The sequence below is a fragment of the Cyprinus carpio genome, chromosome B10 (genome assembly GCF_018340385.1).
Source record: "Cyprinus carpio isolate SPL01 chromosome B10, ASM1834038v1, whole genome shotgun sequence".
Classification (NCBI taxonomy): domain Eukaryota; kingdom Metazoa; phylum Chordata; class Actinopteri; order Cypriniformes; family Cyprinidae; genus Cyprinus; species Cyprinus carpio.
Window position 1 is genome coordinate 8384237 of NC_056606.1, and position 23070 is coordinate 8407306.

The window sequence follows — 23070 nt, forward strand, 5'->3', positions numbered from 1 at the left end:
TGCATTTATTTGATCAAAAATACAGAAAAAAACAGTAATATTGTGAAATATTATTACAACTTAAAATAATAGTTTTCTATTTGAAGAATATACTTTATAAAAATAATTTATTCCTGTGATGCAAAGCTGAATTTTCAGCATCATTACTCCAGCCTTCAGTGTAACATGTAACATCCAGTCTATCACATGATCATTTAGAAATCATTCTAATATTCTGATTTATTATGAGTGTTGGAAACAGTTCTGCTGTCTAATATATTTGATGAATAAAAGGTTAAAAAGAACTGCATTTATTAAAAAAAAAATATTCTAATAATATATTTTCTTTACTATCACTTTTTATCAATTTAACACATCCTTGCTAAATAAAAGTATTGATTTTATTTTAAAAAAAAGAAAGAAAAAAACAATTACTGACCCCAAATTACTGACCAGTAGTGTATATTGTTATTACAAAATATTTATATTTTAAAAACATAGCTTCTTTTTTTTTTTTTTTTTTTTTTTTTACTTTTTATTCATCAAAGTATCCTAAAAAAGTATCACATGTTCTGAAAAAAATATTAAGCAGCAGAACTGTTTCAAACTTTGATAATGAATCATCATATTAGAATGATTTCTAAAGGATCATGTGATAATGATCCTAAAAATTCAGCTTTGCATCACAGAAATAAATGATAATTTAAAGTATAATAAATTTAAAAACAATTATTTACAACTGTAAAAATTTTATTATATTATTATATTTTTTTCTGTATTTTTGATCAAATAAATGCAGGCTTGATGAGCAGAAAAAACTTCTTTCAAAAACATTAAAAATAGTAATGTTTCCAAACTTTTTGCCCTGTACTGTATGTGTGTGTGTTTCATAATATATATGTATGTATGTATGTGTATATATATATATATATGTATGTATGTATGTGTATATATATATATATATATATATAGAGAGAGAGAGAGATTCTTAAAATTATTTTACAACAATCACTGTATGGCATACAGTTTGTCTCTAACACAGCTGACAATGTCACAGGGGAAACTTCCTTACCCTTGTAATATCAAAGTGTTGTTTAATAATTAAACTAGCAGATGTTACACTGATGATGTGTATAAACGAGTAACCCTGAGGAACCACATTGTTTTTGTATTTTTTGTTGATGTGAAATGTACTCTTAATTACATAATGAGCCCTATGTTGATTCTCCTTCTCATCTTGTCTAGAATGAGAAGACTTCCTGTCCTGGTCGCCCTCATCTGGGTCTGCTCAGTGTTTTACACAGGCATCTTCCTGTTTGTGGGAGGCTTCCTCTTAGTCAGGCTGGAGGTCAACAGAACGAGCACCTGTGCAGACGTCTTGTCTCCAGGAGCTCAGGTGAAGGGAGATTTCTGCCTGAGCGAGCCACGCTTTCGTAGGGCAGTGGTGCTGATCATCGACGCTCTGAAGGCCGACTTCACCCGATATGATCCGGAGAACACAACACCCAAACCGTTTGAGAACAAGCTGCCGGTGTTAGATGAGATGGCATCGTCACACCCCTCTCATGCCAGACTCTACACCTTTCGGGCCGATCCGCCCACCACTACCATGCAGAGGATCAAAGGCTTTACCACAGGTTCCCTGCCCACGTTCATTGACGTGGGGAACAACTTTGCATCCAACGCCATCCTGGAAGACAATCTAGTGCACCAGCTGGGACAAGTGGGTGAGTCAATCTGCAACTGGCATTTTCCTTTATACCCAACCTGTCAAGAAATTATATTTCTAAAGAAAAGGAAGACTATTTTTAGACCACTTTGAATTTTCTTCACATTATGTCATTATTTAAAAGTAGTTTTTCCACCATATCTCAATACAATGCAAAAACCCTACACAACTTTTTTCCATTTTTAAATATGCTGATATAAGATTTTAAATAAAAACAAAATCGTATTATAGTAAAAGTTGGAATTACATGGGAAATAAAATTATGGGAATTATCGAAAAACCCAAAACTTAAACTTTCAGATAAATTATGGAATTGAGAATGTCTATTCTAATTAAAAAATGTTAGTTTTAGATGGGAAATAAAATTATGGTTTCAGATAAATTATTTTTTTTTTTTTTTTTTTTTTTTTTTTTTTTTTTTTTTTTTTTTTTTTTGTTTTTTTTTTTTTTTTTTTTTTTTTTTTTGTTTTTTTTTTTGTTTTTTTGTTTTTTTTTTTGTCTATTCACATTAAAATGATCAAATTGACAGTACATAATATATATTAATTAAACGCTGTGCTTTCGAATTTTCAATTCATTAAAGAATCCTAAAAAAAATATGTATAATGGATTCCACAGAAAATTTTCCTTTAGCAGCAATGATCTGCATATTAGAATGATTTCTGAAGGATCATGTGACACTGAAGCCTGGAGTAATAATGCTGAAAATTCAGCTTTGCATCACCGGAATAATTATTTTATTTTTATTTTTTTAAAATTTATTTTTTTATTTTAATTTGTTTTAATTTTTAATGATTTTTCTGTTTTTTTTGTATTTTTGTTGTATTTTTGCAACCTTGTTGAGCATGATGAGACTTTTTCAAAACTTCAAAAAACATTTACTAACCCATAATTTTTTGAACAGTAGTGTATTTTGTATTTCTTTTAGATTTTTAGGCTGAAATGTGACCTGGACCTATTTTTGTGACCTTTGTGAGATTTGCTAAAACAAAACAAACAAACAAAAAAAAATATTTATAGCAGTATATTACCATAATCATGTTGTTTGCCAGAATGCATTATTGCAATTAATGACATTTGTGGACATTTAGAAAGTCACCATTTTATCTTTTTTATCCATTTTATTTTAGTCTTTGTTAATCATTGTGTTTTTTTCTCCTTTTTAAAGGCAAGAGAGTTGTTTTTATGGGGGATGACACATGGGTGAGTCTTTTCCCCAAGAAGTTCCACAGATCGCTGCCCTTCCCCTCCTTCAATGTGAAGGACTTGCACACCGTTGACAACGGCATTCTCCAAAACATTTATCCTACCAGTAAGCAGAATGATTTGCACATCAATTAGGAACTTGCCTGGTTGGTTTAAGATCTCCCTTTGTTTACCCTGTAAATAGATGTACAGATCTCTCATGTTTACACTGTAAACACAGAGTCTGAATGAGTGGCTAAGGGTCTTTGTTTGCTTTCTTCAGTGGAGGGGGATGACTGGGATGTGTTGATTGCTCACTTCCTGGGTGTGGATCACTGTGGGCACAGATTTGGACCGGATCATCCTGCGATGGCTGAGAAACTCTCCCAGATGGATGGAGTTATCAGGTTAGCAGCAGCCTCATTCATCTACTCAAATTCTGTCATGTTTTTACAGTTTTATTATATTGTCATGCATTATGGAATTTGTTTTCCATATGTTACTCACTGCTGATCCCAGGTCAGTGATAAAGCGTCTGAAGAATGACACCCTGCTGGTGGTGATGGGTGATCATGGAATGACAGACACCGGCGATCATGGTGGAGAGAGCCAGAAAGAGACAGATGCTGCTCTGTTTCTCTACAGTTCCTCTCCCTTATTTCCAGCACCAGGCTCCCAGGTATAAGAGACTCTGTTATGATTTGTCTGTACTTAATATTTTACTACCAGTGGTGTGTCCAGGAAAAAATTTAGCTGGGTGGCCAGATGGAGAAAAATTTGGGGTGTCACAAAATATATTGTAGTAAGCCTGTTATCAACACTATTGGTCTGTAATTGCATGAATAATAGCTTTAGTACTATTTACTTGTGTTGCATGCATAAAAAACCAAGTTGTTTATTAGCCTTTCCCCGATTCTCCATTTCCTAAAATGTGGGGGAAAAAATTAAATAAAGTGCCACTATGAGAGAGGAATTTAAATGTCTTTGGGTTATCTTTTGGCTTTTTCCATACATTTGGAGTTCAGCATGTTTGTGTTTGTAGGTGGAACCTGAGGTAGTACCTCAGACTGATCTGGTGCCCACGCTGGCACTTTTGCTGGGAGTTCCCATTCCTTATAGCAGTGTGGGCCAGGTTCTTCTGCCACTTTTTCCTCAGAATGGCTCCCGGAGTGTACATACGGGACTCAGCCAAGCTGAGGCACTGTGGATTAACGTCAAACAGGTTAGAGGATATCTCTTAGTGCATTTGCTTGAATTGTCTTCATGTTTTCTTCATTAGTACAACAATTGTAATGAACTTAGCTAAATTCTGTCTGATTCTTCCCTTTTCCCTTTTCCTTAAAGGTAAACCGCTTCTTGGAGACCTACTCTAACATGGCCAAAGACATCCCACCAGACAGTCTGTCTCAGCTGCGGGCTGACTTCTCAAACATTTCCTCCCAGTACTTGGCTGCTGTTCACAAGGGCCATCTTCTCTCTCCTGAGCTAGTCGTCTCCATGCAGAACTATCTGACAGCTGTCAGGGAGACGTGTAGAGCCTCCTGGGCCCGTTTCAACCCTTTCAAAATGGCTGCTGGGCTGTTAATCTTAGGAGTTGCCTGTATGCTCTGCTATGTCCTTTCTGAGTTGTCTCATTTAGTGATTCAGCAAGGCCTGCTGAAGTTGCCCATACTCGCAGGGTTGGTCCTGGGTCTAGTAGTAGCTGCGGGTCAGCTGTTCTTGCAAGGATATTTGGAGCTCTCGTGGTGTGTGGGAGCTGCAGCACTTTCTTCAGAGGTTTTGTTTCTATGGAAGACTCGAGGAGTTTCTCCAAAAGAGAGGTGGTCACCTTCTGGGCTCCTCACGCTGGCCCTTCTGGTGCTTGTCCTGCGCTGTGCCTCCCTACTCTCGGACAGCTATGTCATCTATGAGGGAAACGTGGTAACCTTCTTGCTCTTCACGTTGAGTGTATATGTTCCTCTCCGTCTAAACTGGGATGGACTCCTTGTGCCACTTCCTCCACCAGACATCCAGAAGCCACTTCGGCTGCTCCCAACAGCTCTGCCATCCTCAGCGGTTAGACGTCAGGCCACTATCCTTTTGGTTTGGTTGGGAGTGCTGGTGGGATCACTTTACCTATCCCTCTCCTTCCACAACTGCCGAGAGGAGCAGGGCACCTGCCAGCCCTCACCTTTCCTCTCCCCACTTTCACGAGTACAGAACAGCCAACTGCGCAACCTCCACTATGTCCTTTCTGTTGGTTCACTGGCCTTGTCGGGGTACCTTCTACACCGATGGCTCAGACATTATGGGAACCTCAACTGTACCAGTGTGACTGTGTTTTTGGCCTGCTTCCTCGTACCCCTGGCCTGTGTTTGCATTGGGTTGCACTGGGCGGTGAGCGCCACCCCAGAGGACACCTTCAGGAATTTGTCCGAACTCATCGGCCTAGCTCAAGTGTTCCTGCCTAGGGCCACTTTCTGCTTACTAGGTCTTGGACTTCTCCTGTTATGGGTAGACCCCATGACAGTGTTCCTAAAGTCAAGGACTCCATTGAACTCTCGAGGAACGTCCCTGCCACCCCCCAAGTACCGAGCCAGTACGGGAATCAGTCCGCAGGCTGAACTGCACCACCTCATACCACAGTTGTATCAGCGCATCCGACACTCGCTGGAGGACGGGGCCACGGAAAGTGGTGAAACTGACAGCAGGCCAGCTGTGGAGGCTTACGGGCTGGGTACAGTGTACTCTGCCCCACTAGTCCTGCTTTGTGGACTCCTGGGGTTGGTGCTTCTGCTGCTCCATCCGGAGGGAATGGCTCTTGCCTTCCTGCTTCTCCTGCTGGAGGCCGGAGCCGTGCTGCACATCCACGCCTGTAGCGCCAACCTCTCCAGCCTGCACAAGCACTCCAGTAAGACACACTCCATTGTTACCTTCACATCTTATGCCTTGCTGAGTTATTACAACTGATGCATCAAGTCTTCCTACTTTAACCCTCCCAGATGATTTCAGTGTGCCGTGGGCTCCAGTGGTTTCATGGTCTCTGGCAGCTGCCCAATTTTTCCATGCAACAGGACACCTGCCTACCTTCCCCTCCATTCAGTGGGGTGCTGCATTTGTGGGCTTTCCTCAAGGTCACACGGGCACTGCACTTCCTGGGTCATTGGTGACCCTCAACACCTTCTCCTCTCACATCATCTTTGCAGGTAACTTAACACTAGATGCAGGATACTGTCAACATGATTCACATTGGATTTGCTTCTGTACCAACATTATCTTTTTTTTGAAGCTTTCTGTCCGTTCTTTCTCTCCATTTCTAATGATCACTGTCTAATTTGCACATGCAGTTGGTTGTCCTCTGCTGCTGTTTTGGCCTCTGGTGTGTGAGGTGCGTGGGACCCGATCTACGTGCTCAGCAGGAGCGGAGGAGAGTGAGGACGCTGTCATGGAGATGAGACTGAGAGAGAACCCTCAGAAGTTCAGCTCGGGTCTCCTGCAGCTCGCTGCACGCTACCTCTTTGTGAATGGAGCGCAGGTGCATTGCATAATGCTTCCATTAAGCCAGCCACAAAAACTTGCACAACAACATTTTTAACCAAAACAATGTGTGACCTTCTTTATAGTGAAATGGTGTTCTGCAGTAATCACACTGTTATTTTGTTATCATTCACCAGACTGTGTAAATTGATCCAATAAGAAAAATATGTATTTTTGTGTTGTTTAGTCATGTAAGACTTATTGTGTAGAGGCTAATGTGTTCCCATCTAATGTAATTTGTATGCTTTTGTAAAATGGATCCTAAATTATAAATAACTTGTTTACCTTCAGGTTTTTGCATCGGTTTGTGCTGCAGCCATCCTCAGGAGACACCTCATGGTGTGGAAAGTGTTTGCACCCAAGTGAGTCACAATCTCTAACTTATTGTTTCTTTCTCTTCTACCTCATCACATTCTGTCTTTTTTATTTTAAGGTATTGATTAAATGATCTAGGGATGTGCACATTTTCGAAATGGATTAGTTGGTGGGCTGTACAATGGTGGTTGGTGTTTTTGACAATGTTGTTTTGTAAAGGCCCTTTATAACATTACTAAAATTCACCCACACACCACTTGCTTTTCATGTTGAGGGAGTTTAGCCTGCTAACTGTCACACTTTATAAGTAGATGATGTTAACCCTGAATTATGACTAAGAGTTTTATGACAACTCCGACTTTCACAAGAGGTAAATTAATGTAGTGAAGCATTTTGCCGTCATTACTAACAAACCCACACAGGGATCCATTGTGACATTATAAGTGTTTCCAGAGAAACCAGAGTAGAATCTACTGGTTTCCATCTTGTAATTACAGTAATTACGTTGGTCCAGTAGGTCACAACACAACAAAATCTCCACAGCACAATGGAAACAAGCCACAACACAATGAAATTAGCACAACACAACAGAAAAAAGTTGCAACACAATGAAATTAGCACAACACAATGAAATTAGCATGACACAATGGAAAAAAGTTGCAGCACAATGAAATTAGCACAACACAACAGAAAATAGTTGCAACACAATGAAATTAGCACAACACAACGGAAACAAGCTGCAACACAATGAAATTAGCACAACAAAATAGAAACAAGACGCAACACAATGAAATTAGCAAAACACAATGGAAACAAGCCACAACACAATGAAATTAGCACAACACAATGGAAACAAGCCACAACACAATGAAATTAGCACAACACAACGGAAAAAAGTTGCAACACAATGAAAATAGCACAACACAATGAAATTAACACAACACAACACAATGAAATTAGCACAACAAAATAGAAACAAGACGCAACACAATGAAATTAGCAAAACACAACAGAAAAAAGTTGCAACACAATGAAATTAGCACAACACAAGGAAATTAGCACAACACAACAAAATTAGCACAACACAATGGAAACAAGCTGCAACACAACGAAATTAGCACAACCCAATAGAAAGAAGTTGCAACACGATGAAATTAGCACAACTCAACGAAATTAGCATGACACAATGGAAAAAGTTGCAGATGAATTTAGTTAGAACAACAAAGAAGTTAGAAGTTGAAAAAAGATGAAATTAGCACAACACAACGGAAACAAGCCGCAACACAACGAAATTAGCCAAACACAACAGAAAAAAGTTGCAACACAATGAAATTAGCACAACACAACGAAATTAGCATGACACAATGGAAAAAAGTTGCAGGTCAATGAAATTAGCACAACACAACGAAATTAGCACAACACAATGGAAACAAGCTGCAAAACAAAATTAGCACGACACAACAGAAAAAAAAGTTGCAACACAATGAAATTAGCACAACACAATGAAATTAGCACAGCACAACGAAATTAGCACAACACAGTGGAAACAAGCTGCAACACAACGAAATTAGCTCAACACAACAGAAAAAAGTTGCAGCACAATGAAATTAGCACAACACAACGAAATTAGCACAACACAACGAAATTAGCACAACACAACGGAAAAAGTTGCAGCACAACGAAATTAGCACGACACAACGGAAAAAAGTTGCAGCACAACGAAATTAGCACGACACAACGGAAAAAAGTTGCAGCACAACGAAATTAGCACGACACACGGAAAAAAAAAGTTGCAGCACAACGAAATTAGCACGACACAACAGAAAAAAGTTGCAGCACAACGAAATTAGCACAACACAACAGAAAATAGTTGCAGCAAAAATAGATTAGAGCTGCACAACGAAATTAGCACAACACAACAGAAAAAAGTTGCAACACAATGAAATTAGCACAACACAAGGAAATTAGCACAACACAATGGAGACAAACCGCAACGCAACAAAATTAGCACAACACAACGAAATTAGGACAACACAACGGAAACAAGCCGCAACACAACGAAATTAACACAACACAATAGAAAATAGTTGCAAAACACAATGAAAAAATTAGCACAACACAACGAAAACAAGCCACAACACAAATGAAATTAGCAACACAACAGAAAATAGCACAACACAATGAAAATTAGCACAACCCCAACACAATGAAATTAGCACACACACAACAGAAAAAAGTTGCAAACACAATGAAAATAGCACAACACAACACAAACGAAATTAGCACAACACAACAGAAAAAAAAAGCCGCAACACAACGAAATTAGCAAAACACAACAGAAAAAAGTTGCAACACAACAAAAAATAAACACATTAACACAACACAACGAAATTAGCACAACACACGAAAAAAAAAAGTTGCAACACAACGCACAAAATTAGCACGACACAATGAAATTAGCACAACACAACGGGAAAAAAGTTGCAACACAATGAAATTAGCACAACACAACGGAAAGAAGTTGCAGCACAATGAAATTAGCACAACACAACGGAAAAAAGTTGCAGCACAACGAAATTAGCACAACACAACGGAAAGAAGTTGCAGCACAACGAAATTAGCACAACACAACGGAAAGAAGTTGCAGCACAACGAAATTAGCAACACACAACAGAAAAAGTTGCAACACAACGAAATTAGCACAACAACAGAAAAAAGTTGCAAAAAAGAAATTAGCACAACACAACAGAAAAAAACACAACACATCGAAATTAGCACAACACAACGAAATTAGCACAACACAACGGAAACAAGCTGCAACACAACGAAATTAGCACGACACAACAAAATTAGCACAACACAACGGAAAAAAGTTGCAACACAATGAAATTAGCACAACACAACAGAAAGAAGTTGCAGCACAACGAAATTAGCAAAAGAAGTTGCGTTGAACAACAACGAAATTAGCACAACACAACGGAAAAAAGTTGCAACACAACGAAATTAGCACAACACAACAGAAAGGAAAGCAGCACAATGAAATTAGCACAACACAATGGAAAAAAGTTGCAGCACAACGAAATTAGCACAACACAACAGAAAAAAGTTGCAACACAATGAAATTTGCACAACACAACAAAATTAGCACAACTCAACGGAAACAAGCCGGAACACAACGAAATTAGCACAACACAACAGAAAATAGTTGCAACACAATGAAATTAGCACACAACGAAAACAAACCACAACAATGAAATTAGCACAACACAACAGAGAAATTGAAATTAGCACAACACAACAGAATGAAGTTGCAACACAACGAAAAAATTAGCACAACATTAGCACAACACAAACAAAATTAGCACAAACAGACAAAAAAGTTTGCAACACAATGAAATTTGCACAACACAACAAAATTAGCACAACAAAACAGAACACAACAAAATTAGCACAACAAAACAGCACAACACGAAATTAGCACAACACAACAGAAAAAAGTTGCAGCACAATGAAATTAGCACAACACAACGAAATTAGCACAACACAACAGAAAAAAGTTGCAGCACAATGAAATTAGCACAACACAACGGAAAAAAGTTGCAACATGAAACGAATGGAAAGAAGTTAACAACGAAAGTTGCACAACGAAATTAGCACAACACAACGGAAAAAAGTTTGCAACACAACAAAATTAGCACAAACAACAGAAAGAAGTTAGCACAACGAAAATTAGCATACACAACAAAATTAGCACAACACAAGCTGCAACAAACGAAAGTTGCACGACACAACAAAATTAGCACAACACAACAGAAAAAAGTTGCAGCACAACGAAATTAGCACAACACAACAGAAAGAATTAGCAACGAATTAGCACAACAACAGAAAGAAGTTGCAACACAACAGCACAAACACAACAGAACAGGTTGCAACACAAAATTAGCACAACACAACAGAAAAAAAGTTGCAACACAACGAAAATTAGCACAACACAACGGAAAAAGTTTGCGAAACAAGTTGCAACACAACGAAATTAACATAACACAACAGAAACAAGATGCAACACAACAAAATTCGCACAACACAACGGAAAACAAGTTGAATTAGCACAACACAACAGAAAGAAGCTGCAACACAACGAAATTAGCACGAAATTACAACACAGAAAAAAGTTGCAACACAACGAAATTAGCACAACACAACGGAAAAAGTTGCAGCACAACGAAATTAGCACAACACAACGGAAAGAAGTTGAAACAAGCAAATTAGCACAACACAACGAAAATTAGCACAACACAACGGAAAAAGTTGCAACACAACGAAATTGAAATTAGCACAACAACAACAGCAAAAAAAGTTGCACGACACAACAGAAATTAGCACAACACAACGGAAAGAAGTTGCAGCACAACGAAATTAGCACAACACAACAGAAAGAAGTTGCAACACAACGAAATTAGCACAACACAACAGAAAAAAGTTGCAACACAACGAAATTAGCCAAACACAACAGAAAAAAGTTGCAACACAATGAAATTAGCACAACACAACAGAACAACACAACGGAAAAAAATTAGCACACACAACACAACAGAAAAAAGTTGCAACACAATGAAATTAGCACACAAACGAAATTACACAACACAACGGAAAACAAGCCGCAAAACACAACGAAATTAGCACAACACAACAGAAAAAAAGTTGCAACACAATGAAAAGCACAACACAACGAAAACAAACCACAAACAATGAAATTAGCACAACACACAACAGAGAATAGTTGCAACACAATGAAAATTAGCACAACATAACACAATGAAATTAGCACGACACAACAGAAAATAGTTGCAACACAATGAAATTAGCACAACACAACACAATGAAATTAGCACAACACAACAGAAAAAAAGTTGCAACACAATGAAAATAGCACAACACAACACAACGAAATTAGCACAACACAACAGAAAAAAGTTGCAACACAATGAAATTAGCACAACACAACAGAAAAAAGTTGCAACACCATGAAATTAGCACAACAAAATGAAATTAGCACAACACAACAGAAAAAAGTTGCAGCACAATGAAATTAGCACAACAAAATGAAATTAGCACGACACATAAAAAAGTTGCAACACAATGAAAACACACAATGAAATTAGCACAACACAACACAGAAAAAAAAGTTGCAAAACAAAATTAGCACAACACAACAACAAAATTAGCACAACACAACAGAAAAAATTGCAACACAATGAAACAAGTCACAACACAATGAAATTAGCACAACACAACAAAATCAGTCCTATGCGTTGTGCACTACTGGGCCACCGTAAATTCTGACTTCAGTGTAAGTAAAAAAAAAAAAAAAAAACTTCTCATAACTGCATTCTAAGATGTATTTTTCTTTTTGGCAGACTGATGTTTGAGGCATCAGGCTTCATCGTGGGCAGTATGTTTGTGATACTGGGGGTCGCCATGGTTATGAGGGTGGACATATCAGTGGGTGGGTTATTTAAGAAACTCCTCCCTCAGAACTCCAGGTAGCACTGGCTACCCTGACCACGCCCCCTTTTCCTCCTACAAACCCAATCCAGAACTCTTCAGAGATGTGCTGGTCATCCTCCTCAACTCCACTGCCAACCATACGAATGGAAACCAGATTTGTTTTGCATCTGACTTTGTCTGTTTTGGACCAAAGAGGTCTAAAGCATCTCCTCATTTTCAAATACGTGAGAGAAGTCGATAAAATGAAGTTGATATTTTATAAAAGCAATTTTAGAAGACTGCAACAGTCATTATGCTTTCGACAAGCTATTGAACTGTCGTCCTTTGTTGCTCTGCTGCCTTTGTATTGAAAAAGAGAGAGAGAAGATGATCTTTGTGCATACCTTTTTGCTGCCATGTTCCACAAGGTCATTAAAGAGATGATTTATAAGTTATTATATTGAAGGGCTACATGAAATCCACAGTGTTGCAATGGTATGAAAATGAAAACCCCTGCTGTTCAAACCTTTAAAGGGCCAGTTCATATTTATGTAAATTCTGTCATAATTTCCACCATCATGTGGTTCCAAACCTCAAAGCAGTGATCTAGATGACCAAGCTGCTCCATACAATAATAGTGGATTGGGAGCAGGCACAATTGTGGATACCATTCACATTCATTGTATGGAAAAGAGCAGCGTGGACATTCTGCTACAGGTGTGCTGTAGCAGAATGTCCAAGCTGCTCTTTTCCAAACCTTTTCGATTCCTTTGTGTTTTACAGAAGTCAGTCAGTCATACAGGTTTGGTGTTTAAATTATGAGTTTTTTGGTTTTTGTTTGAACTGCTCTTTTAAAAGCTACAAGTGCATGCTTAAGGGCATCATTATTTTCAGCAGTGGACTGAAACTATTCTTTTTTTTATTCTTTTTTTTTTTTTGTTGTATTCTCCTGCTTATTTTTTTTAAGCTTGAACATTGTTTGATAACAGCTCATTCATGTTAATGTGTTGTCCTGTCTATTCCCTAGCAATAACCACTCAAACATCAGGGTTGAACAAATAACATGTTATATTCTTCACCGCTTGAAAGGTATTTTTTACTATGATTTTATGTTCCTCACCTAGATAACAGGTCACTAGCTTTAACGGTTGCCTTGTTTGATGTTAGTGAATGAAATTTGTGTTCATTTAATTTGCGTTGACTGTTATTTATTTAGCTGTCATACATTTAGTTCACTAATGGATTAAATGACTTGTATGATCTCATTTTTGTGAGAAATGCATGGGGAAGATAATTACATCATGTGCTCAGGTTAATTTAGCCATAATGCAATAGAAGTATTCTGCTCTGCATGGTGCATTTGTGTGTGTGAGGGGATGTTTTTTAAAATTTAATTTCTTAAAGCAAAATACTGTCAAGCCATACAGTGGCTTTTAATATGTCTTAATGTGTGGTTGACGATTGAATTAGCTGTGAAAGAAATCATTTTAATTGTCCTAAAATTGTTTTAATTCATTGATAAAAGGGAGAAAATCAATTAAATATTTTGTACAATTTGAAGTGGTTGTTTGTGTGTGTGTGTTCTAGTTTGATTTTGTTTGCAGGAGCAGGTGTTGGCCTGCAGAGGGCAGTGTTTTATCTAAAAACACCCTATGAAATCTGATTGATTCTACAGTCAGTAAGTGCCAGGGTAAATTCATTAAAAAGTGCTCTATCATTTCCATAGGAAGTACTTTTTGCATAAGTGGCCGTTAAGTTCAGGAATGACCGACAAGCAGAATTCATCTTTCTGTGTGATTTCTGTTCAACTAAATACACCAATAATAGTTAGATCTGCACTGAAAGGACCACTGAAGACAAACCTTTTAAATTAAAATCTTAAATTAACATGCTTATGCACACAAAGTATACATTTTTATTGATTTTTATTTTAGTACATCAAGTGCATAATAAGAAATTAGCAGTAAAAACAGGTTTTCTATATTTAATATAATTTCATTTAAATTTTGTCAAGTAGGCCTAATGCAGTGTTTTTATTGATTGGTTTTAATTTTAGTTTCATGTTTGTATTATGTTTCTGTCTTTGATCACTGATCTCATTGCAGAAACACAACCAAAACCAAACCAGGTTATTTCAAAAAAGGTTTTATAAGTAATTTAAAATCATGTTTAGTTTTGTTTGTTGTTGGTTTTTGTTTGTTAGTGGTGATAAAACTTTAAACGTTCCGTCATGTTAAGAAATTACCTATGACCATCTGTGGCTGGAACATAAACAAGCTAATCTTACGGACTTTCCAGAGTGTCCTTTGTCCCTGAACTACAATCGATCTCATATCACAGCAGGCTCACTGCACAAACATAAAGAACGGATTCAAAACAAGGAGAGTTGAGAAACTAAGCACATTTTATCAATGAAACGACCCACTGAGCATATCGGTAAACTTGCAAGGTCCATTTAGCAAACCAATGCTACTGTTTATCTCAGATAATCCTTTAACCATTCTGAATTCCTTAAATACCAGACTGCAGGTTCAGTCTGTGTTATGGGTGCAAAGTCTGATCGGAATATCCTGCTTATCTCAACAAACTATAAAATCCTGTATACCTAATAGCTAGGTATGCATGACTTCTTGAAAATGGCACTCCCACAGACCTAACCTGGCAGTCAAAAGGGGATTTCTGCAGCCATGGCTCGATTCCAAGAAACAGCTGATATTTATCTTTATTGCAATCTGTACACTAGGGTGGCCATTTCCATAACACCAAAAAGGAAGACACTTTGCAGGATTTGTGAAGCCAGGACAAACAAATACATGCATGCATGCATACATACATACATACATACATACATAAATAAAAATAAACCAAAAACAAAATTTGCACCTACGTAACATCGGAAGACATTAAAACCTTGATGATAAGGATCAAAATGCCTGGTGAAATGCAGCCAGACAGTTCATACTGACAATATAAACTGAAATGTTCATCACTATATACCATAGGATAAAGGATAAAATAGTGATCCTAAAAGGAGGACAAATGATACTCTGGCTCAGGTGCACCTGTAGATGAACATTTCAAAATCGGACGGATGACCATGTTTAAGAACAAAAATAATGCTTTTGTAATAGAAAATGCTTTTTAAATTTACCCAGGCCACATACTTGTAGTTGTATGTGTGAGGTCTGCACCTACGTGACACCGGAAGACATTCAAACTCATTAGCTCCAGGGCATCAACGATAAGAATCAAACTTTTTGGAGACCTGTAGATTTCTGTGGTGAGTTTATCTTGTGCGGATTCCAGACAGATCTGGCAAGTGTGCAACCTTACTGCCGGAAGAGGCTTTTTTCCCATTGAAGGAACATGAATTTGAGCCTCTAGTATTAACAAGAGATTTGAGTCGTGGGCGAGCCTATAAAAGGAAGACGAATCTTTGTCATTCATCTTGAGCACAATGAGTTGAACCTCCAAATGAACAATGTTTTGTTATTGGAGCCTTTTGCAAGTTAAACAACTTTCGCCAATTACTAACTGCAGATATTTCATAACTCCGACTCTGAAGTTATGACAAGTCTATATATGTTGAGAATAAAACATCTCTTTCAAATCTTTCAATGTTCTCGGTGTAAATGAAAACCAACTACTGTACAACAGCAGATGATAAAAATCATATAAATACTGATGAAAGATACTAACATTATACATAACACAATTATTGTATAACTGGATGAATGTTATAATATAATACTTTGTTAGTAACACTAACCCAGTGATTTTAAGGTCAAGTGCTGTCAGGTTCAATATATATATATCAATTTAAATGAAAATAATGAAAATGCAGTTCATTAATACACTTACTTCAGTTCAAATCACATTTTCTATGATGAGCAATTTGTATGTTTGAATTTATGTGTATATATTTAAAATGCAGTTCATTAATATATATATATATATATATATATATATATATATATATATATATATATATATGTATGTATATTTGTATATATTTATATATATAATATTGAATATAAAATTATTTAATATTTAAACGACATTTTTCTTAAATATATACATGCATGTGTTTGTATTTATAAATAAACAATAAATATATACAGCTCACACTCATATATTATGCAAACAAAAAATGTTTATTCTGTATGCAATTAATTGCGATTAATCATTTGACAGCACTAGTTTAAATATATATATATATATATATATATATATATATATATATATATATATATATATATATTACGACACTGAAAATATAATTCATTTCATTTTGAATATAAAATAATTAAAAAAAAATATATATATATATAATAATAAAAAAAAAGAAAACATGGTGCTGTAATATGCACAAAAAACCCTCATCAAGAAATTTTGAATAGCCTTCAATTAGTCTTCATTGTCTGTAATTTCCTTATCACCTCCTTATCAGACAAAGCAGCTTGATTACCTCTGGACCTGCTGAAGTAACTGCGGCCCAGGTGGAAGTGAGCCATCATACAGGAAGTGACACGGCATGCGGCTCATTCCCTGACAGTCTTGAAGTAATGAGTGAAAACTGAACGCAGCTGTAGTTAGAAATCAAACTGCTTGAACTCAATAGAGGATCAAAGTCATCTGCTCCCCTCTTCATGCTTCATTAGAGCTCAAAAGATAAACTCAGATTTACAGCACAGAATGAAGACCTGACTGTGTGTGGAGATACAGTTCTTGAGGAAGTTTTAATTGAGCAGGATTTCAGAATACGGGCAGTTTTTTTAAACAGACTTTAGTTCTGCGTAATTAACACATGTCCAAGGCCTTCAGACATTTTGCTGGCTGTATTCCATGCATATATTTAGCATCCACATGTAGATGCACGCCTGAGACAGCACTGCAGTATTGCCAAGACACAGGAACACAGGCCATTTCTGTGCACACTTCAGCTGCTCTGAGAGAAATGTAGATCTGTAAATGAATAATAATTCTAACAGTAGCATAAAAATACAGGTAGGCAGCAATGCTATTAAAAAATACTAAGCAAGTTACATCATAATCTTCCAAAAGCATCCATTGGCATTGCTTACCTGTAGGCAACAGCAGGTAAATGTTCACGCAGCTTTTATGTTGGGTTACAATCAAAAAGCACATTAACCCACACATTAGTGCTGTCTATCAACTTTGGTTTGTGAGAATTTGTCAGCTTTGATATTCAATGTGTTCCTTTCATAAGAGTTAATATGTTACATAGAGTCATAAAATGGTCATTATCATAACCATTATGACTATAACTGGTATATTATCACATCAGATATCCATATGCAAAGTGTGTTTATAAGGTTACTCAGACACTGATTGGCTATAATATTTATATATATGCAGACAAGAGCAGTTGCAAATATCAGTGCAGGTTTTTATTATTATTATTTTTTAATATATAAAATTTTAATCCCGGATGAGCCTCCACATTTATGTTGTGTCTCCAAGGCAGTTAAGGGTATAAGAGACATTTTAACATAAAATAAATAAACCTCAGGTCTTTTAACACTGGTAGACAGTTTGCTGGTACAAAAAGAACTAAGGACAAAAGAGATCCAATAAATATTTTTTTATTTAATTATTTAATTTTATTTTATTATATAAGGTAATTTAATTTGAAAGTATTTGAACCCACTCAGAAATCAGTGTGGATACTTGAGCAATTGTGAATTCAATCCATAGCTGCATGCACTTTTTTTAAAGGGATTTAGATATTTTATTTTATTTATTTTAGTACTTTAATTCACTCAAAAATCAGTGGGGACACTTCTGATTAAAACAACACAAAATCTAAAAATGAGTTATTTTACACTTCTGTTAGCACTTAAACATCTAATTTAGATGTTATAAAAATAAAGCCACTTGTATGTGCAACCTGCTTTCACCACATTTGTTTCTCATGAGGCAGTGACACTGATGAGCACATTTCAGAAGCCCTGAAAACATGTAAAACTTCCCTCCAGTTCACATGAAGGCCACCATTTCCAGTTAACAAAAGAAGTTGAAAGGGCTCTTTTAATAGGTATGGATTTACAAGAAATGGTTGCCTTAAAGCATAAAGAAAGTGAAAGTTTTTGCAGAAGCGTATAAAGGGCGTGCAAACAGCCTTGAGGCACATATCCGCTGAGCACAGGTGAACGAACACATACAGCGGGACAAAATGTTCTCTAACGCTCTGACATTTTGGACAGGTGCTCTGCTCATATTGAGTGTCAGTCTATGGAGCTGCACAACAGGTGAGTCAAAATATACAATTCTTTAGCAACATCATTCTGCAAGAGTTTTAAACTAATCTGTTTTGAAATTTATTTGAAGTTTAAAAAGTAATATTTAAAAAAAAAAAGTACAGTGCTTTGTACAATATGCATACAATATTCTTTTACTTACCTTTTGCAAATATGATCTCTTTTTTAAATGCTTTTTATAGGTGAGACTGTTGATGTTGCTAATGGTTAATATTCTGTGCACTGTTTAACTTTCACAGCTCTGAACGATGGGGCAGCGGATTGTTGTTTAACCACCAGCAACCGGCGCATCCCACGGAGGGTGGTGACATCCTTCACCATTCAGACCCGTGAAGGAGCCTGCAGAACTCCTGCCACTATGTAAGTCAAATTACACGCATTTCAAAATGCCTCCAAAGTGCTGCAGACTTCAAGGTGTATTTGAGTTTGCATATTTAAATATGAATGAATATCCACAGATTTGTCACAAAGAAGGGATTGAAGCTCTGTGCACCATTTCCAAGTGAGAATCACTGGGTGACCGAACTGATCAATCACATACTAGCAGGACCTATACCCAAAAATCCTAGAGGTACGTGTTTGTACATATTTCATCATCAAGTCTTGGTACTTAAAAAATATAAATGTACATGCATGCTTTTAAATTCTGTTTGCATAACAACACCTAGCAACATCATATAACACTTAACATTTAGAAGAGATAATGTAGCAACATTTACAACATAATACAACACAACAAAAGTAATATAGAACACAGCAGCATTTTGAACACATAAAGTCACAGTAATGTTTAGAAAATAATATAAAAACAACACCATAACGTAGCATAACAACATAACATAACATAACATAACATAACATAACATAACATAAAACATAATACAAAATTTAGAACATAACACATAGCAGCCTATTTTAACACTTAAAATACAACATAACATTTAGAACACGTAATTTAACAATAATATTTAGAACATAACATAACATATAACAAAATAACAACATAAAATACTATAATATTTAGGTAACAGCATAACATTTAAAACTCATAACAATGCAACAACAACATAGACTAAAACACGACATAGTATAACATTTTGAACACAACACAGCAGCATAATAATAATAACACATAACAAAATAACATTTAGAATGTAACATTTAGAAGACAATGTAACAATAACAAAATACCATAGTATAAAACAAAACAAAAATATAACATTTAGAAAACGGCATAACATTCATAACATAACAGTTAGAGCACATTACAGCTGAACAATAACATTGTAATTTTAAATGTTATATTAAAAAACATATGATGTTATATAATTTTTAGAATATATAAATCACATAAAATAACATTTAGAACATAAACAAAACATTTATAACATAGAGTAAACCATCACAGATTATGCTGGGCCAGCCTGCTCTCACTTTACACACATGAATGGGACTGATCCTGGAACAGATAGCTGATTTTAATTAATCTTAATAGTAAATACTCATTGTCAGGTTGGCTACATGAGTACTCTAATGGAGCAGGTCAAGTGTGAATCTATTGTCATAGGATTAAGTTTTACAAGATATGAACTATGTGTGAAACCAAAATGTGAACCCTTCCCTCACTGGTCTACATGAAGAGATTTTAAACTAACTAATTTTTAATTTCCATCACTTATTGTTGAGTTTGTGTAAAGTTACTGTGTTTCCTGAGCCACTGAATAATAATAAAATAATGTTTTCTATATTTTTACTTTGTATTTTGGAATATAAATAAAAGCTTTTACATTTTAAATATGACTTCTGTGTTTTCAAGTTAGAGAAAAAACTCCAATCTAATCTACAAATGAACAAATTACCTTAAAATCATTCTTTCAACCAAACTAAATATATATTTGTCCCATTTTAAAAAAGGAATCATTGCAGCAACTACAGGGATTATGTCCAGCAGATGTTCTATATCTTGTGCTAATGTTGTTGTGATTGTAAAGAGGTCCTGACTTTCACACATGCTCTGCATCTAAAGTAACACTCAGCATACACATCAGGAGAGCTTGAGCAGCTGAAGTAACCTTTAAAATGGTTATTTGTGTAGGAAGCATTTAACCTCTAGACTATAATTAAAGGGTATTCAAGCTTGTTTGACGTATCTATAATCTCTAAGTAGTGCCACCATTGATTATATAATAGTTCTAAATAATACACGCACACTCATATCCAAAATGCAATATGAACACTCCCCCTACAGGTAAATAAAGTCATGTCAAGTCAATTTATATCTGTTGAGATTTTCACATGGTATATTGTTTGAAACCATTAAAAAGTGCAACATTTCAACAATTATATGACTATTCTATTGTGAATTTATTGTCATATCAGCTCTATGCATGTGGTAGGTGAACATGGACTGTATTTCATATTGCCGTCACTGTCATCTCATCAGCTGGGCGGTAATCCAGAGCATTGCTCTCAGCTGTGAGATGAAAGTGCAGTTGATTCCAGTTTTCTGAAGGATTAGGAGAAAGTTTTACCCAGCACTGTACACACAAACACATATACAAATGTGCACAAAAATACCCATAAACCCACAATCCAGATGCCCCAAGATTCTTTGCAGCCCTCCAGCAAAGAATGAACTGATCACTGAAGTGAAAAATCATAGCAATCTGCAGAGGGCCAAACATGTGAAATAAGACTCAGATAGATAAATAGAAGTGAAATGTGACAACATGCCCCGTAGGCGGGGTGCATCTGAGGGGCATGTTGAAACGACCATATGACAGCTTAGAATGTCATCTGATCTAATGGAGAAACACACAAGACAAACTAAAATATCTTGTCAATAATATAAAATTATTAACTTTTTCAAATAAAATAATGGCCTTTTTTAAGAATTAAAAATAATCTATTTTTGGAAAATGAACACATTGCAACCATGCTTGGGACGGCCCTGATCGCAAGACACAGCTATACAGTATTGTTCAAAACAATGTGGGCAAACAGATGAAGAAACACATTCAGACATTCAGAAAAACACAGAGATAGACTCCCCTCCCTCCACACACAGCTCTCACAGAACACAAGACACATAAACGAGCCGAAAGGCTTTACATTTCTTGAAATAATTGAATTATTAGAAAATAATGCACACTGATATGTTGATGCGGTCATGCCTTGAAGAGTTACATCTCAGGGGTGCATTATTTTTCTAATAATTCAATGGACCGGAGTCAATTATTGTGCTTTTACTGCGATTACAACATCTTACAGTTTTTTTCAATTGCTAACAAGCGTTTACCAATACTTAAAGTACTTTTTCTAATCTCTTAACACAGCAACACAACTACATCACACACTTAGCCAAATAGTTAATTTTCTGGGCAAAACCCACATTTTGTTAAATAAATACAAACTCTACATTTCAAAATGCTGAATACCTTTTTCTACATATACTAACTCTATCAAAACACAGCGAACACAATTCAAAATCGAGTCATTCGGACAAAACATTAGCACTACTTTTCTATCCAGTAGGAACATATAGTCAATCATAGCACAGTGACTGTCAAAATACTAACAGTTGATGGCTTTACAAAAACTGCATTACTTTCTTCTACATGTTTGACGTAGATGTTTCAGTTCTACTTGCATAGACAATATAAAAATTGTTCCTTGTTCATTGTTCAAAAATTCCATTGTTTTTTGTAATTTAGTTACATTCAACTGAAAACCATTTTAAATTTTTAAGTGTTGAATGTGTTCATTCTTGGGAACTTACTGTCTAAAACTGAATGAGTCATTACTTTTATAGAATGTACAATAGTGCAGAATTGGGGTCCTCTATGCAGAAATTCAATTGGAACCTTGATTGAAATCGCTCTCCAGTGGCTGGGGGTTGGATGTGGATGATTCCCCATGGTAGTTGATGCCAGTGATCAACAAAAATTACAACATACATGGTGTTTAGTTACTATGCAAGCTTGTTTCCGTAACAGGATAAAAACGGTAATTGTTAACTTTTTTTATCTCAAAATTTGGACTTCTGTTCATGGAATTGCGAGTTTACTTGCAATTCACACTTTATCAGATTCCCAATTGCAAGAAATAAAAGTCAGAACTGTGAGATGAAACAAAGTCACAATTACCCTTTACTCTTTATATTCCATGGCAGAAATAAGCTGTCATAGGTTCCACATGTGTAAGATGGAAAAACAAACAAACAAACAAACAAACATAACAAATATACAGTCCAGCACTCATTCTTACTATATTTATTTGCTTGATCAGTGTCGTCGTGGGTTTTGGTTCTTTTGCTGTTTTAGGCTGACAGATCCTCGTGAAATAACTGAAATCGTTTGGTGATTGGTAATGCGGTCAAGACCTGCCTGGAAATAATTTTCAGTGTGTTTCCCCTGAAAATAATTGCACATCTTAGATCATTTGTCATCCAATCAGATGCAAGCATTCAATGGCCCTGTAGTGTAATCATTTTTTAAATATTAGGATTGCTCATTAAATGTTAAACTGATGTTTTTCATACCTTAAAATGACTCCAAACAGAATGTGTCTGCCACAGTA

General features: G+C 36.0%; 2 protein-coding genes across 3 annotated transcripts in view; both read left to right on the forward strand.

Moving 5' to 3' along the window:
- LOC109097430 (GPI ethanolamine phosphate transferase 3-like) overlaps positions 1–13699 on the forward strand; it is a 15186-nt gene extending 1487 nt beyond the window's left edge. For both annotated transcript variants that reach the window (XM_019111068.2, XM_019111069.2), the window contains exons 2-11: positions 1225–1706; positions 2877–3020; positions 3177–3300; positions 3413–3572; positions 3936–4115; positions 4238–5783; positions 5875–6078; positions 6220–6407; positions 6701–6771; positions 12142–13699. In XM_019111068.2, coding sequence (XP_018966613.1) covers positions 1226–1706; positions 2877–3020; positions 3177–3300; positions 3413–3572; positions 3936–4115; positions 4238–5783; positions 5875–6078; positions 6220–6407; positions 6701–6771; positions 12142–12271 — 3228 coding nt within the window. In that variant the 5' untranslated portion in view covers position 1225 and the 3' untranslated portion in view covers positions 12272–13699. The remainder of the gene's footprint in view (positions 1–1224; positions 1707–2876; positions 3021–3176; positions 3301–3412; positions 3573–3935; positions 4116–4237; positions 5784–5874; positions 6079–6219; positions 6408–6700; positions 6772–12141) is intronic.
- Positions 13700–18323: 4624 nt separating this feature from the next.
- LOC109097429 (C-C motif chemokine 19-like) lies at positions 18324–19188 on the forward strand. The gene is made up of 3 exons (XM_042732348.1): positions 18324–18483; positions 18732–18852; positions 18951–19188. Exons 1-3 carry the CDS (start codon positions 18408–18410, stop codon positions 19171–19173), a joined length of 420 nt encoding a protein of 139 aa, XP_042588282.1. The 5' UTR covers positions 18324–18407; the 3' UTR covers positions 19174–19188.
- Positions 19189–23070: the final 3882 nt, after the last annotated feature.

What these genes read in the sequence shown, in the direction of transcription:
- LOC109097429 (XM_042732348.1), top strand. Translation starts at nt 18,408, where the DNA reads ATGTTCTCTAACGCTCTGACATTTTGGACAGGTGCTCTGCTCATATTG. An exon ending in TCTATGGAGCTGCACAACAG is followed by an intron (nt 18,484 to 18,731) that starts GTGAGTCAAAAT and finishes TAACTTTCACAG; the next exon opens with CTCTGAACGATGGGGCAGCG. An exon ending in TGCAGAACTCCTGCCACTAT is followed by an intron (nt 18,853 to 18,950) that starts GTAAGTCAAATT and finishes GAATATCCACAG; the next exon opens with ATTTGTCACAAAGAAGGGAT.